At 40.0% G+C, this 17,683-nt stretch overlaps 2 protein-coding genes across 5 annotated transcripts in view; one reads left to right on the top strand and one right to left on the bottom strand.

The window, feature by feature from the left end:
• Positions 1–17,683, top strand: part of RAPGEF4 (Rap guanine nucleotide exchange factor 4) — a 372,660-nt gene that overhangs the window by 66,259 nt on the left and 288,718 nt on the right. The gene's annotated exons all lie outside the window — the stretch shown is intronic.
• Positions 1–17,683, bottom strand: part of LOC121928848 (neurabin-1-like) — a 69,984-nt gene that overhangs the window by 50,292 nt on the left and 2,009 nt on the right. For all 4 annotated transcript variants that reach the window (XM_042464120.1, XM_042464137.1, XM_042464128.1 and 1 more), the window contains exons 2-4: positions 15,549–17,448; positions 3,965–4,097; positions 2,389–2,509 (exon numbers count right to left, since the gene is read on the bottom strand). In XM_042464120.1, the coding sequence (XP_042320054.1) occupies positions 2,389–2,509; positions 3,965–4,097; positions 15,549–17,180 (1,886 nt within the window). In that variant the 5' untranslated portion in view covers positions 17,181–17,448. The remainder of the gene's footprint in view (positions 1–2,388; positions 2,510–3,964; positions 4,098–15,548; positions 17,449–17,683) is intronic.

Below are 17,683 nucleotides of genomic sequence, written 5' to 3'. Positions count from 1 at the left end.
AAGACCACTTCCTCACTATTTTTGTTGCTTACTACATTGATGGCTGGAACAGAACAGCAGGAAGGGCCAGCTTCAAGCTGTCCCCACTGAAGACACTGTGGCAAACACACACCATGGTCCCTAAGGCACCCTTTGCTGCCTGCCCAAATAGGAGTGGAAAAGATCAGCTCCTATTTAGGCTGCCTTAGGCGGTCTCGGCACAACTTCTGAACGCTCCAACGGCAACATTTAACCAAAGTTATGCTTTTAAAGTGTAACAACAAACTTTGGTTTATATTACCAGAACAAACCTAAGTGAGTCATAGGCTCAAATGCTTCTTGGCCTCTTCAATGTAGCTGCAAGGAGATCATGGCCCTTCATTTCTATTTTCAACATCCTTCAGTGAGGTTAATCACAGCTAGTTTACTGAAACAAGGCAACTTCTTGAATCAATGGTATGAAATTGCTTCATTCATTAAACACAGTGCTTTCCATTGAGGCAGTTTTCAAATCAGTAGCTGTGTTAATCTCTTGCAGCACAAGAAAGCAAGAGACTAACACAGCTACTTCATTAAGTACAGTTAAGGCTAGACAGTTTGTCCAGCTTCAGATATAATGCCCAGCAGTGATTACTCAAAAACAAAAGTGAATGATTTTGATCTTGAGGCTGAACCAGAGTGGTGGAAAGAAAGAGAACATCTCAGCTCAAGGGCTCTCTACATTCTTACTTTGATGGAAGATCAAAACCAAGAAAAATATGTTACACTGTATGTTGTTTTGGCTAAAATAAGAAGCCAAACAGAAAATTTAATTGAACTTGATGCCTTTCTGACCATTCAAGTGAATCCTGTTCTTTCTGAGGATAGATCAAACAAAGAACTTCTTCCTTTCGCTCTAGTTTCCATTTCATCCCTACTGGGACAGAATTCTGAAATAACCCAGAAAAAAGGCCTGCACAAGTGGATGAAAGTTTCAGTTCTTATCTCTGCTTATTAATCTAAAATGTGATAATCCACATCAGTCCTTTTTCAGCATCTCTCCCCCCCCCCGCCCCCCCACACACAAACTGTACAAGGAAAGTGCTGGGTTCAACAATATATATAGCACAATGAACAAAAAACAACAGTTTTTCTTAGAAAAACTTAAAAACAAATGTTTTAAATTACTGTATATACTTATCTATAAAATTAGAAATTTATGCCTAAAAATTGATTCCAAAATCCCACACTGATTTATTTACGGGTCAATATGGTAATGTGATAGCAGCTCTTTTAGATTTCCCCATACGGTCAGGAGAGCAGTTTATTTCTCTCTTGAGCCAAGCCAAAAGTCCTGGGTGACTGATTGCTTTCAAACAAACAAACAGAGTACCTCTCCTACCCATGCTGCTGTTGTCTGTGGAGTGAAAGGATAAATCAAAAGCTGAAACGCTGAAGCAAAAAGACTCAATTAAAGTCCCTCTTGCCGCATGAACACATATACTCACACTGAAGGAGCCTTCAAGTTCTACCCTCTACTTATCCATGGGTCACGGCAAAAAAACATAATTTTGGCCCCAAAACTGCCCTCAACTTATACATGAGTACGGTCATCCCTTTGCGGCTTTCAGATTCATGATTTTGACTATTCAGGACTTTACAGCTGCTGCTTATCAAGATCAGCCCCTTCACCCCATTCTCCTCCCCGCTCTCCACCCAGTCAGAAAAAAAGGAACACTTATCTTCCCTACCTTGCCAGAGTTTGCATCTCCCTTGTTTCCAAACTCCAGCTGGATGGAGAAGAGGGAGGAGGAAAATGTAGGGATAAGATGGAGCTTTTCTAACCAGACTGAAAGTGGAAGGGCTTGGAAATGCAGGCAAGATGTGTCAAGACTGCAAAGAGAGTGGTGCTCTTGGTGGGAGAGGACTCTTTATTGTTTGTGTCTGGGCGGGGCTAAGATATTTGCATTTTTTTTTCACATTCACAAGGGCCCTCCATCTCTAAACCGCGCAAATGCCAAGGGATGACTGTATATACGGTAGACTTTTTCAGCTTTATTAAATAACCTTTAAAATAAAGAGATGTAAAATAAAGAATATGTAAAAATTTTAGCAGCCTATATAATCTAGGATCCTGACTTAAACCACAATTTCCCAAGTTCAAATATTGCAGGGAAGTGTGATTTGTTCAAATGTGAAAGCACCTTCTCATTATGGTTCAAGAGAGAGGTGCGGGCAAAAAGCACATGTACTCAACATCCTTCTAGCAGGAAGTCATTGTCTCCATTTACATTTGAGTCAAACTAACAAGATATACTCATAACAAGGAGTGGTAAAACATTATACATATGTTTCTGCGATTCAGCATGAATGGTTTCTTGCAAAACAAGAAAAGTCTACTAAACACAAGCATTCGAAGAGGAAACTTACCGACCATCTTTCTGAGCAGCTCCACCTTCAGTTATTGTTTTTACAAAAATTCCCAGCTTTTCCAGGCCCTGATCTGCACCAACGCCCATTCCGATTATACTGATACCTAAGCCACTGTCACCTATAGGTTACAACAAAACAGATCATACATGTTCATTTAATGATTTGTGGTTACACATGTAAGATACTGCAAATTACCTTGATACAGTTTTATAAAAATGAACAGTAAACATTTACAACTATGAAATTTGAAGAAAAAAAGTGTATTTACACATTCCTTAATCAAGTTATATATTATGGCAGTCTAGCGAGCTTCTATTTGTTTATGTACATTCCTGTAGAAAACCAAATAAGTCTTCTATTTAATTTAAAAACTGACTACTTGAAAATAGATTCAACCCTTGCAGCCCTTAAACATTTAGGAAGCAATCCCTAACTGTAACCCTTACAATGCAGTCCTTTATCTACTCAGAAGCATCTCATCAATCTCAACAGAGTTTATTCCCAGGGTAAGGTGAGTATAGGCTTGCAACTTGAGCAGTATAAATAAGGAATTGAAAGCACATAATCTATCTAAACCAACAGAACACCATCCATGTGGTCATTGCATATACTGCACCCACACAACTAAAATGACAGAATTCATAAATTGCAATGACTAACAGCGATATATACTATCCCACTTTAGCACATGCAATACTAGTTTTGTAATCTATGCTATCCAATGTGCATGTAAGAAACTTTATGTGGGATGAACCACAATATCGGTAAAACGAAGAGTGGGAACTCCTTTAGTTGGTCATTTTGTTGGAATAAAACATTCTACAGCTGATTTCCAATTTTGGGTTATAGAAAGAATTTATAATATTAAAGAACATATTCTAAAGAAAAAAAGAGATAGAATGGATTCTAAAACTGAAATCCTTGGTGCCTGTAGGTTTAAATGAAGATTTGGACATTCAATTATATATCAAAACACATGTATGGGTATAAATGTAATATAATGATTTAATTGAATGAATAGCATGAGCAAATATCAGGAGAGATTGCATCATTTGTCCGTGTCCTGTACCAAGTTATATCACTAGTTAGGCCTTTCCAAGATCATCTCAGAATATGTATATATACAGAAACACTATACTGTCTGGTCCCTTTATTTCTATGGTCCTGAAATCTGGAGAGGGTAACAACTCCAGTGATTTCTCTCAAAGGGTATGTATAACCTTATTAAGTTCTATAAGGATATTAGTATATCATAGTTTGCTCAGTATTGTCCTATCTTTTTAAATACTATATTTTAAGTGTATGTATATTTGTTTTCAGCCCCTGAAGAAGGTCTGGTGTGGCCGAAACACTTTGGGCTTTTAAAAAACTGAATGAACGCTGAATAACAGTTGACCATCTTAGAGCATGTGGAGTTTGTCTTTTCTGTTTGCTGCTTGCAGCTTAAGCAGCACAAATTTTAGAGATCGTCTAACCACGGACCTGACAATTTCAACTCTAATAATCAACTTATATTGACTGTTTGGGCCTGGAAAATAGTTAATTACTTTAATACAACCAATTAAAAATGCACCTTTTTCAATTTCCACAGGAAAAACCTCCATTTTTTCCACCCTTTTCTCAAGTTCATATTCTGCTGATGCTGCCACAGGGTCAACCTCTTCATTACGTCTATCATAGTCTTCATTTGAATAAGTAGTGAACACCTGAGAAAATAAAAGATAAATAACTTTTCACTCATGCAAGTTGACAAGATCTAAAAAAAGCACCTTATTCGTTTTATATTCTGCCTTTCTTCCAATGGCTTACAACATGCTTAAAAAACAGATCTAAAAGTACATTAAATTACGTTAAAACAGGTAATCATGTTAAAACAACCAGCAAATTCAAACAATAAAAAAATTAAATGCACGTCTGAGGAAAAAAAGGTACAGCAACAGTAGTTGAAAGCCCATTCTTCAACAGCTAGTCAATGCCTGCTTGAATAATAGGGCAGAAGGACCACAGAGACAACTAGCTTCCTTTGAAGAGAATCTCTCATGACCCCCCAGCTCAGCATGCCTGTAAAGACAGTGGGAGCTCTAAGAATTAACACATGGATTAAAATATTACTTTGTTTTCACGCCCTTTGCACACTTGCTAAGCAATAATTGTATCCATGTATTCTATATGCACAATCTCACCTCTGTCCAAAATAAAATCAAAATTCCATGCCAAAAGAATTTTAAAATTTTTAACAAAAGAAAATAAGTTAGAGCAAGAGAGCATACTGGAGTTGCAAATTTCAGTTTCTTTTTATAATTTTGCTTTCATAATTCATACTATTTATTTAATTATAAATACAACACACACACCCCACACACACACACAAACACCTGCATCAACCCAGGGAAATGAAATTTATGAAGACTGGTAAAAGGAGACTACCAAAAGGCAACAAACAGTAGATACAAACAAAAAGAGAGCTTTGCAGAACAATGAACTTTTATTCTTGGCTGCCAACTTCTCTTCTAAGTCCTTTTTCAGCACAAATTTAACAGCTTCACTGCAGGTCAGTTTAGAAAACATATAGACTAGAACAGTGTTGAAATTACACATTCAACACAATGGCTGAGCTTGCACAATAAGACAACTCAGGCTTTCATGGAACCCTGCGTTCTCACGAAGGAGCAGTGGGCTCATGCATGCTGTTCAGTAACTTCTGTTTGCAGGAAGGTTTCGCTTTGTAGTTGGTTCATCGCCATCTGGCAACATGTAGCTTCTCTTCTCTGGTTTGTTGCCCCCTCCCAAACAATACAGAGAAATAATCCAGGTTTTTCTTGGCTTCTTTCTCTCGTTTACTGGGAGGAAACAAGCCAGAGAAAGGAAGCTGCCCTCTGCCAAACTAACACAATCAAACAACATGGAACAGTTGGTTTGTTTAGCCATTTCCACAGTAAGTGGGACTGAGCAACATACAACAGCCTGCTGCTCATTCATATCAAGTAATGGTTTCTACAGAACTCTGGTTTGTAGAGTTGTATATTTTCTATAAGAAGATTGCAAAAGTCTGCTCTGAGTCATTATACTTTATTTATTGACAAAAGCTATTATTATTCAAAGGATTTTTAAATCTAATCAGAGCTTTCTAAAACCATAAGATGTTTATTTGTGCTCAAAATTAGTTGCTATCTAGGAATAGGATATATTGCATTTCAAGTAACATTGGCCAAATTATATTGTACTTGTAATGCAGTACCAGAACGTTATCCCCTTGCCACACACACACACCTCTCCGCAGTCCTTGGCACCACTTGGAAACTGACTTTAAGGTGTTTCCCTGCCCTCAGAAGCAGATGTTTGAAGCGTATGGGGGCCAGAATATGGAGAATGGACCACTTCCTCTCAACTCTGCTGTTCTGTCAGTGGTTATACTGTGGCCATTAAATCATCACTGCAATTCAATTTTTTAATCTAAAAAAACAATTTAGATAAATACTGTATTTGGTATGTATACCAGTGTGGTGTAGCAATTTGTGTGCTGGAGTAGAACTCTAGAGACCAGAGTACAAATCCCTGCTCAGCCTAGAAACTGGGGTGGGTTACAGACCGTCCATTTGGGGCGGGCTGTACCCGCCCCTTTCCCCGGTGTATCGGGGCCTCAGTGGTCAGAATGGCAGCCGCTGAGGCCCCGATCCACCGCTTTTCAGGCTGCGGGGAAGCAGCAAAACGCCGCTTCCCCGCAGCCTGAAAAGGGGTGTCCCTGGGGCTTCAAGCCCCAAGGACACCCTGCGGCGGCGAGGAGGAGGAGAAAGGGGCCGCTTGGCCCCTTTCTCCTTTGGTCCGCTGGGCGCAGCCGTCTGAAGGCTGCGCCCAGCGGACCAAAACCAGGAAGGAGCTCTGAAACAGAGCTCCTTCCTGCTCCGTGCTAAGGGCGCACCATGCGCCCTGGCACAGAGCGAGGACGTCACGCCCGCGCTGCCCTGTATAGAGGCAGCGCGGCCATGACATCCTCATGGTGGCGGCCGTGTGGAACGGCTGCTGCCATTTTGTGCGTGCAGAGCGTGCACTAGGGTTAGGAGGGTGCGGAAGCACCAGCCCTTTCTAACCCTAGTACACGCTGTGCGCGTACTAAAGTGCCCGTATGTAACGGGCCTGGGTTACCTTGGGCAAGTCACACATTTTCAGCCCCAAAGGAAGGCAACGGTAAACCTGATCTGAACAAATCTTGCCAAGAAAACCCCATGATAGGTTCACCCTAGAGTTGCCATAACTAGGATATAAGTTGAAGGCACACAGTAACAACAGATGTATGCATTATCTAAATGCAGTTGCTCTTTGGTTTAGCATTTTTTTAACACTAAAGCAAAACATAGTATGGACTGCATTCGAACCTGGTTGATAAGCTTGACTGAAAGGTCCCAGATATGTAAATATTGCTTTAAAAATGCATTACAAAGCAGCAGAAGGGAAATCATATAATTTATATAACTCTTATATTATAAGAGTTCTTTAGAGAACAGTTTTATTGTCTAAATATGACTGAAATGTTATCTCTCTAATTCAGAAGTTGCGAGATGGGATGCATAGGTTTTTAGAGTGATTTGTAAATTCTGTGTAATATAAAAAGCATCAATTCAAACAAGTTGTATACCTATCTGGATCAAGTAAATTTAGGCAACATACCTATGTTCTGGCTCTGTATGGGCCCGTACAGACAGGCCAAAATAAAGCTGCTTCGGATCACTTTGGAGGCATGCTGTTTAAATGATGCATGCATCCTAAGAGGCCAGAAGCCACACCAAAACCACACTCTAGCTAGTCCTTAGGACTGGAACATGGCTTTGGCGCAGCTTCCAGATTCTTAGGATGCATGCATCATTTAAACACTATACCTCCAAAGTGACCCAAAACAGCTTTATTTTGGCTTTGTCTGAACAGGGGCCTATGTTACACAGGGAACAGAAAAAAGTAGTAGTCCAAGAAAGCATTTAATAATTACAATGCTCATACGCAGTGTTGGAGGGGGAAACATTTTTAAATAAAACAACCACCCTAGGGTTTTTTTGTTTAAACTTTTTTTTGCATTAAAGTTTCAATGAAAATATATGAATCCTGCTTATTATATTAATACTGTGAATCATGTATTAGAAAGCTTGATCAACCACAAAGATACTATGTGGCCGTGTTCTGGAAGAAGAATTTATTCCTGACGTTTCTCCTGCATCTGTGGCTGGCATCTTCAGAGGGTGGTGGCATGGAAGTATATACATACTTGTGTGACCCTTGGTTCGGAGGAAGTGATTTACATGTTAATCTCTGTGTACGTCAGTTGACATTAAAATGTAAATGACTTCCTCCCAGCCAAAGGTCTTCAGAGGGCAGGTAAACACCTTAAAGCCAGTTTCCAAGTGGTGCCAAAGACTGCGTATACACACACACACACACACACTCCACATACTTCGATGCTACCACTCTCTGAAGATGCCAACCACAGATGCAAGTGAAATGTCAGGAATAAATTCTTTCAGAATGCGACCACATAGCCCGGAAAATCCACAGAAGACTATGAACGCCTGCCGTGAAAGCCTTCAACTTCAGTTTTATAATTATTATTGTTATTGTTTATTATATTGTTTATTTATATAGTGCCATCAATGTACATCAGGGATGAGGAACCTATGGCTTTCTGAGGTCTGGCGAAATGCCATTCTCATTATGTCTCACCACCAGCCAAGCTGAAGGAAGTTTTATCCAGGCTCATGAGGGCTTAGTTGTAGCTCCTCCCCTTATGGTAATGCCATATGTAGCGTAGCTCCCATGAGCCTGGCTAAAACTTCCTTCAGCTTGGCTGCTGGTGAGGCATGATGAGAGTGGTAGTTCATCAGAACCTGGAGGGCCACAGGTTCCATGCCCCTAATGCACATGGCACTTTACAAGTGAAACAACCAAAAACAGTGGGTCCTGCTAAAGGTGTACAATCTAAACTAAATGTGTATGTCTGAGCATACACACACATACACACACAGAAGGATGGAATAATGAAAATATAAAACCATGCAATGCAGTTGTAAATCAAACTATCTAGATAAAAAGCAATATAATGTAAAGCAAATTCATAAAACAATATGAAACTAAAATTCTAAAAGATTTTGAAAAAAACAAAAGTTTTTAATTGTGATAATGATGGAAGATAATGAGGGAAAGAACAGTTCACAAATGTGCAGGGAAGCAATTCCAAGAGTATGGAGCAGCGAGTGAGAAAGGATGAAGCCGAGCCCAGGATGGGGAAATCCTTGGTTGGATGAGTAGCCTAGAGTTCCTAGAGCTCAGATCTCAAGTAGGTCTGTAAACAGATATAAGGGTTGAAAGACAAGGGAGAGCTAGGTTGTGTAGTTCTTTCAAAATTAAAAGAAGTTTGAGCTGAATGCTAGAAAGAATGGGTAATCAAGGAAGAGATATCAAACTGGGATAACGTGATCAAAACAACAGGCCAAAAAGATAACCTTAGCAGCAGAATGTTGAATGGAAAGCAGAAGACTAAGATGATATACCAGAGGACCAGACAAAAGAAGATTACAATAATCAAGGTGAGAAATGACCAGGGGAAGTAAGATCTTAGCAGAAGCAGGAATAAAAGATCTAATTTTGGCAATGTTATTTTTAAAAAGTGACATGACTTTGCTACAGCTTCAATGTGAAGAACAAAAGATGAAGAAGAGTAAAAAATAAAGCCAAGATTACATGTTTCCTTAACAGGCTAAATGAGAATATTATTAATAGTGATGGAGAATTATGTTGTAAAGGTTTGGAAGAAAATGAAGTAATTCTGTCTTTGCCATACTAGGTTTTAGGTGACAATGAAGCATCCATTCTGAGGTAGCTGAAAAACATCCTATAATTGGTCTAAATTAAATCATTTGTGATCTTCATAAGAACCATCTCTGAAGAGTGCAAAGGGTGAAATCCTGATTGATAAAGATCTATTACAGAAACATGAGAAAAAAAGTTGAAACAACACCCATAAACAATACACTCCAAATTTTTTGAGAGGAAATGCAACAGTGAAACAGGATGATAATTAGAAAGAGAAGATGGCAAGAGCTGTTCAACAGTGAAATACGGCCTTAGAGTATGCAAAGCCTTCTTCTTTGGAGGTTTTCAAACAGAGGCTGGATGGTCATCTGTTGGGAGTGCTATGATTGTGTATTCCTGTATGGCAGGGGGTTGGACTGGATGGCTCTTGTGGTGGTCTCTTCCAACTCTGTGATTCTATGTAACAAGTGAAGTAGCATGTTTAAACTCAAAATGAAATGAGCATGATTAAACTCAGATTAATAAGATGGAGAAGAGTAGGGGGAACAGCAAGGCAACGGTAATTAAGATGCAAGAAGGAACAGGATCAAGAGAGCAGGTAGAAGGATTCAAAGTGATCAATATTTTGGATATCTCATCTAACTAGACAGGGGAGAAAGCAGAAAACATAGGAGACATTTGATGTGTTGATAATGAAGAAAGTTCAGAAGTAGCAAGACAAGAATAGATACTTTCAGTTTTAGTAAAGAAAGTTGTAAGTACAGTACTGTATATGTAGGGTGAGTTTTCTGGAGTCTATTACAGTTGGACCTCCATATCTGTAAGCTTGACATCTGCAGATCTGAGCATGCGAAGATGGCAAGCCCTGTTGTCCCCAATGGCTGCAAATGCATGCAGGTGCACTAGCAGGCACATGCATGTTGCACTACCATAAGGGAGGATGGGACTTGAAATCCTGCTTTTTTGTATCCATGGGAGGGGGGGATCCGGAACAGATCCCCCATGGATATAGAGGCCCAACTGTAATTTCAAAATGGCTCGGTCTCTTGGCAAAAGCAATAATTCTGCAAATATAAGCAGTTAACAAAGTCTCTGACAAAGAAGCTCCTTTTGACAAAGCCTTTTTACATGAGACCAGCCCAGACCAGCCTTCACTTGCCTTCTGCCTAGCTGGAAGATTTTGTTTTGTTTTTGGCAGCTTTGGCACTGGGAGGAGATAAAGGAAGGCTCCCAAAAGACCTTCAATGCTAGTCTCCAGCACAGTGTGCCTGCAGTAAACACTGCAACAATAATTCTTGACCTGGGAAAGAATGGGATTCTGCTCTAAGTAATCTTACTGTACCTGTGTGCACTTACATACAACAGCCAAGGTAAACAGCTGATTCTAGAATCACTTACTGAGCATATATGAAGCAAAATATAAAGAAACGGGGGAAAGCAAATTAACCTCCCTCACCAGCACCCTGGCATGTTAAAATAGCATAGATTCATAAGTTTCACCATCAACATGGAAATCATAAGAAAAGCAGAGGCTGTTGAAAGAAAGAAATCATCCTGGAATGTATTTTGGAAAAAGCTTTCAAATGGTTTCTAGAAGTTACAGAATGTTTTTCTTTATTTGTGCAAGGCTTACCTGACCTTTTTCCATTTCACATGTGAATAACGTTTGCTGAAACATGTTAAACTGCTCTTCATATTTGTGGTGCAGAAACCACAAGTGTATTTGTGTAGGGAGATGAAATTTAGATGGAAAATGGAGGTTGTGTACATGACAAAGTTCTAAGTTCTTATGGATAAAATAGATTTTATTAGTGATGTATGTTTACATGCTTTTCTTTTAATCCCAAGAATGACTCATTTCATTTTTTTTTAAAAAAACCCTGCTAATCTCACATCTAATAGAGCAGTTCACCCTTATCTGCGGTTTTGCTTTCCGTGGTTTTAGTTATCCACAGTCAGCCATGGACCAAAAATACAATAAAGCTGTCTGCAGTTTCAGTTAGCCATGGTCAATCATGGTCTGAAAACATTACAGGTACAGATCCGGTACTATCCACAGTTTCAGGCATCCACTTGGGGTCATGGAATATGTTCTCCATGGATAAGGATATGATATCTTACCAGAAAGCTGATAAAAGTAATTTGTTGTGATATCAGACTTAGATTGCAGTAAGAGAAAACTGAATGGCATCAGCAAAAGTATGATCTGAAAGCTTGTGGGATGGGATAAGTAAAGTGCTCAACTCAGGTAAGAAGCTTAAAAAAATAGTGACCACACATACATACATCTACACACCCCACACAAGTTTATAAAGGAACAATTAACAGGCCCTTCCAAAGGACACAGGCTGAACCTATAGTGAATTTTTTTTAAAAAATCAGCATTTCCCAAACATATCTTTAATGGATAATGAGTACTGTAGAGTCAGCTCTCATTGTTCCAGTCACCTATTTGTGTTTAAATCTCATCTGACACATGCAGCAATGTCAGGATTTTTGGTCCCTTCTGCTTCCCCATAGTTATCTCAGGTGCTAAAAACCTCCTGCAGTGAGTATCCTAGTACCTTAAAGCAGGTTTTTGAGGGGATTTTAATGCATAAAAAGGGTGCAATATGGAGGCAACTGGAAAATGGTATTTATGCACATTGATTTTAAGATATAGATGCAATAGAGAACACTGATTTAAAATAACTGTTTGTTTAAATAAAAATAATGTTTTTATGCCCATCACAATATTTGTTTATGATAGTACAGATTTTGAAAGTTTAAATAATTTTTTTGTATTGAGGTTACCTCCATCTAGTATCTTTATGCAATATCTTAAGGGAGGGAACATTTCAGCTTGGTACAGCACTAACCAACTGAACACAACCAACAAGAACTTTAATATAAACTATTTTGCGAACCTATATAAAATGAAAAATACCTTGCTTCTTATAGAATACTGCTACATATCCTGCATTTACAAATAAGAGATAAATCAGTACATAACAAACAACAAAATCCCACGCTCAGAGTAAACTCATTAGCCAAATGAGAACAAATACAGGTAGAACACTGTTTGCTGTGTGCCTTCAAGTCATTTCTGATTTATGGTGACCCTAATGTGAACCTATCATGGAGTTTTATTGGCAATATTTGTTCAGAGGTTTGCCATGGCCTTCCCCTGAAGCAGAGAGCATGTGACTTGCCCAAGGTCACCCAGTGAGTTTCCATGGCCAAGTGGGGAATAGAACTCTGGTCTCCTGAGTCGTAATCCAACACTCAAACCACTATGAATGCTTTACAAAAGAAAGGAGCTTCCAAGTCACCTTCAAGAGAAACCCACAAAGATCAGACAGCCTCACTGGGAATCAACCCTGGTCTCTAGAGTCATAGTCCAACACTCAAACCACTACACCACACTGGCTCTCAGCAAAGGTAATGTTGCCACTCTCTTAACCATGATTATATTATTGGCGGCAGGCTACATGGTCACTTGTATGTAGCCCTTCCTGCTCTGGCTTGGAGTCCCACCTCCTTTGCTTTCCCCCTCTCAATCATACTTCAAGCATTCAACCTTCATTCACGGTAACTACAAATAGCATTAATCAAGATTCCACCTTAACAAGAGTGTAGAACAGGTACGCAAGCACCAATTAAGAAATTGTTATAATTAGTCCTGTTAGCACTGGTGAAGATGTAATGCTGACAAGGGAGAAAACAGTACTATAAAGGGGTGGAGGTAGTGAATCTGTCATCCAGTTGCTCCCATTCTATTATGTTACATCTCACTATATGTCATATAAACTATAGACTAAAATTATAGACTAAAATATGAATATGATATGGACAAAAGACAAACACTTATCTTTACAGGGAAAAAATAAAAACATTTTGGCCTAGGGTAACAAATGACAAAAAAGTGACATTAAATATGTCAGCTGACTCTTTTTAGTCAATTAAACGAATTCTCACATGATAAATATTTTTCTCAACTAGTTTACCTCAAATTTGCCCATGGGCAATTAATGAGGTTTTTGGATCCAAGAAAGTACAATAAACTGGCTGCAATACAAAGCAATTTCTTTGCCAAAACATTTCATACATTTTCAAAAGAGAAATGAGGCTCAGAAGATGTTAAGTAACAATTTGCTGAACTAAGGCCTGTTACAACTACCAAAATAAAGCTGCTTTGGGTCTCTTTGGAGGTATGCTGTTTAAATGATGCATGCATCCTAAGAATCCGGAAGCTGCACCAAAGCTGCCCTCCAGTGCTTAGGAATGGAGTGTGGCTTTGGCGCGACTGCCGCACTCTTAGGACCCATGCATCATTTAAATAGCATACCTCCAAAGAGACCCAAAGCAGCTTTTGGCAGTCTGTAACAGGCCTAAGTTTAAAAATCAAATGTGTAATTGTCTAATTTTATTCTCTAATATGACCTACAGAATACTCTTTTGAAACTCTACTACTAGAACATTCAGCAGAATTTCTGGGTGTAAGTCCAGTTTTGAAAATGATAATTTTCTGTTCAGAGGTGAGAAGATGGTTTGTATTCCATTTATTCTGTTGTTGATGTGTTCAGCTTAAATACACTAAAGGCACCAGATCACATCTGATCTTGGAAGCTAAGCAGGATCAGCCTTGGTTATCACTTTGATGCGAGACCACCAACAAATACCAGGTGCTGTAGGAAGAGACTGCAACGGGCATCCAGTTCAACACCCTGCCATGCAGGAAATCTCAATTAAAGCATCACCGACAGATGGCCATCCAGCTTCTGTTTAAAGACCTCCAAGGAAGGAGACTTCACTACACTCCAAGGAAGGAGTGTGTTCCACTGTCGAACAGCCCTTGCAAAAAAATCATTCCTCACCTAAGAAAACCCTGTGAAATTCATAGGGTTACAAGTAAGTCAACAGAAGACTTGAAGGCAAATACATACACACACACACACACACACAAGGAAGTGACTAACACAGTGAGACCAGACTACTGTTGTTCATCGTGTGCCTTCAAGTCATTTCTGACTTATGGCAACCCTATAACAGGGTTTTCTTGGCGAGATTTGTCCTGAAGGCTTTGCCATTGCCTTCCCCTGAGGCTAAGAGAGCATGATTTGCCCAAGGCCACCCACAGGCTTTCTGTGGCCAAGTGGGAATTTGAATCCTGGTCTCCCAGTGTCCTAGTCCACAACTCAGCCACTACACCACACTGGCTCCCTATGAGGCCAGACTATACAAGCCATCTATTACCAGATGCTCATCGAATACTAATTTTTGTTTTGCTTTTTGGCTCATTACTGCTGTAGTAAAAGGCAAAAAAGTACAACTCACAAATATTACAGAAGCTGTGTAAGCATAACTCACATAATATATAAACAGGATGCACAGCCTAATTATCTGTTATATAAGATGGTTCTAGAACAGAATTTATTTATTGCAGGTACTGACATTTTAATTCCCTGTGATAAAGTATAGCAGCCTTCCTATACTTGGTGTCCCTCCAGATATTTTGGACTTATACCTCGATCATGCCCAGCCAGCATGGCCAATGGTCAAGGCTTCTGGTAGTTGCCATCCAAAATATCACTAGACTAGGCATGGCTGTTGTACAGTCTGAAATCTAAGCATGTGTATTTGGAAACATTCCACCAATTTCTTTAACATCTATTCAATAGTTATGCTTAGGATACCAGCCTCAAATAGCTAACTAGGGCCCCATACAGACAGGCCAAAATAAAGCTGCTTCGGGTCACTTTGGAGGTATGCTGTTTAAATGATGCATGCATCCTAAGAGTTCGGAAGCTGCGCCAAAGCTGTGCTCCAGTCCTTAGGACTGGATCATGGCTTTGGCACGGCTTCCGGACTCTTGATTTGCATGCATCATTTAAACAGCATAAATCCAAAGTGACCTGAAGCAGCTTTATTTTGGCCTGTCTGTATTGGGCCTAAGTGCTCGACCAGACAGACCAAAATAAAGCTGCTTCAGGTCACTTTGGAGGTACAGTATGTTGTTTAAATGATGCATGCGTCCTAAGAGGCCGGAAGCTGTGTCAAAGCCATGCTCCAGTCCTAAAATTCAAAAGCTACTTACACATTAGCAGAACAACACATTAAGGGTTTTTTTTTACATTAAAAAAAAAATCCAGACCTAGAATGTACATGCCTGAAATAATTTCCATGTACTGGTTTTTGTAAGCTTCTGGGCCCATCCTAATTGACAAGATAGGCTCTGATAAGATATGCTAACATTTCTACCAACGTACTCAAAACAGTAACAATTATACCACATGCCAAGCAAATTTCCAGAAAGTCCATAATCAGAAACATAAATCAGAGAAAAGGCGGGGGCGGGGAGAGATCTATGCACAATGTTTTACCTTGATAGGTGCTGTGGAAAACTTCACTTTCCTCTCTGGATCTGGCTCTTCCTCCTCAGAAAGTCCAGGAAATTCCTCATAGTCACTATCATAGTTATACTCCTCCTCTGGCAAAGTTTCCTCTCCTTCAGGGCCCTGAGCATATGAGTCTGTTTCTCTGTCATCATCAAAAGCTGCATTCTCAATTCCAAAAACACTGGAACTAAATTCATTAAAATTCTCTCTGTGTTGTACCTCCTGATTTTCATCTTCATCTTCACTATTGCCTATTGGTTCTTTATGGACCTGCTCTCTTGTATGATCTTCTTCCAAAGATGCTACTTCTTTTACTTCTGTCTGATTGGCCTCACTGCACAAATTAAGGTCATCTTTGCATACATTAAGTTCCTCCATTTCCTCAGATATAAGGCCCTTTTCTTCTTCCTCCCAACTTGGAAGTCGCAGTTGTTTCTCCTTCTGACAGACATTAACTTCCCCCACAATTTCACTGTTACCCCCTAAAGTTTTGTTCTGCACCATAATTAATTCAGCTCTAACTACTTCTACTTGGGAGATTTTTATGGGGGCTCTATCCACTTTATTGGATGTGGTGGTTGTATACTTCTGGTCTCTTTCTGAAGTTACTGCATCTCTTTCAGTGGTCTTTCTTGGATCATCCCTTGTGCTGCTCAAAAGGGCATGTTCTGCAATACACTGATTCTGCTTCATGCATAGGTCTTCTCTAACCCCTGGTAATTCCCAGCTGCAGAACACAGTCTGGACAGGGCTTGATGTGCTCTCATTCTTCAGAGTGTCTTTGGATTCCTCACTGTCACTATCAGCTAAAAAACTCTCAAGTCTTCTAGAAATGGGTCCAGCATTCAGTGAGGATCTACAGCTACCAATGGATTGTTGTTGCTTGTGCTCACTGCTTCCTTCGCTCTCTGTTTTTTCTATGGCAACCTGAGAACTCACATCAGTACTGAAATTAAAGTGATCTGCTACATTACTACTGTCAGATGAAGAGGCAGAGCCGTGCCTCCTCTTTTCTTCAGCCCTTTCTGTTTTGTTAGGAGGACCTTTGTCCAATAAACATGGCTTTTTTATGTTCCTTTCAAATAATTTTCTTGTCTCTGAAAACTTCTCTGCCAGGGCAGCTTTATCTAAATTTCCTTCATCACTGCTGCAAATAATTTTATCATTGAGAGAAGCAGAAGGTAAAGAATCCTGAGGGCTGCTGAAGGGAACAGGACCAGTAATGAGGTGGTTATTTTTCTGAACAGAGAGAAAAGGTGGACTGCTGGGAGAAGGGGGAGAAGGATCCGTCGGCACTGTTTTTACAATGGCTTTTGGCTCAGATGGTGGGCTGTTTTCACATGATGGAGTGGAAGAGCCACCCATCTGCATGAACATGTTCTTGATCTTGTGTACTCTGTTGCCGTAAGTGGCAGCTCTGCCACGAACATGTGAGTCATTACCTCCTCCATTGGATGAGCTGGTCAGCTTTTGCTGAGGACCAGATTTGTTTGCAGTATTATCGGCATTTACTGAATCAAAACTGCACTTAATGGCATGAAAATCAGCTTTATAGGCATTTCTGTGTGGAGAAGCACTTCTTAAAGTCCTCTCTCCTTTGCCTTCAGTCTTCATCATTGTCAGATGGAGACAGCCTTCACTCTTCTGTGGGTGGGGTGGGGGGTGAAAATCAACAACAACTGTCCCCCCCCACAATGCCTGGATACCAGTCTATTACAGACTGGAGAGAGAATGAGACAGGAAGATGCCGCTGACCAGTTTATACACCCGTGAAGGCATTGAGGTGAATTGTGGGAAGAAGCACACAGGCAGGACAGGACTGGAATTTCTCTGGAAAAGTGAGGCACTAACTGTCACAGCTGATCCGCTCCTATACAGAAGCCATCTGTTAAAATGAAATAAAATAACAGTGATCTGACACCTTAATCCATTTACGCCACTTTTCTTCCAGCACAGACAGTAATGCACTTCCATGCCCTGAGGAACAGCAAGAATCTTGATCCTGTTCTAGCAACCAAAAGGGAAGCAAGAAAAAAGATGCTGAGATTGGAGACTAAATACAATCTCTGAACTGCAGGACTGAACATCAGCCAAAACATACCAACCCTCTGCCACCCAGC

The sequence above is a fragment of the Sceloporus undulatus genome, chromosome 1, assembly GCF_019175285.1.
Source record: "Sceloporus undulatus isolate JIND9_A2432 ecotype Alabama chromosome 1, SceUnd_v1.1, whole genome shotgun sequence".
In the NCBI taxonomy this organism is placed as follows: domain Eukaryota; kingdom Metazoa; phylum Chordata; class Lepidosauria; order Squamata; family Phrynosomatidae; genus Sceloporus; species Sceloporus undulatus.
The sequence above is the reverse complement of the archived record's forward strand: the minus strand, read 5'-3'. Positions and strand labels throughout refer to the sequence as shown.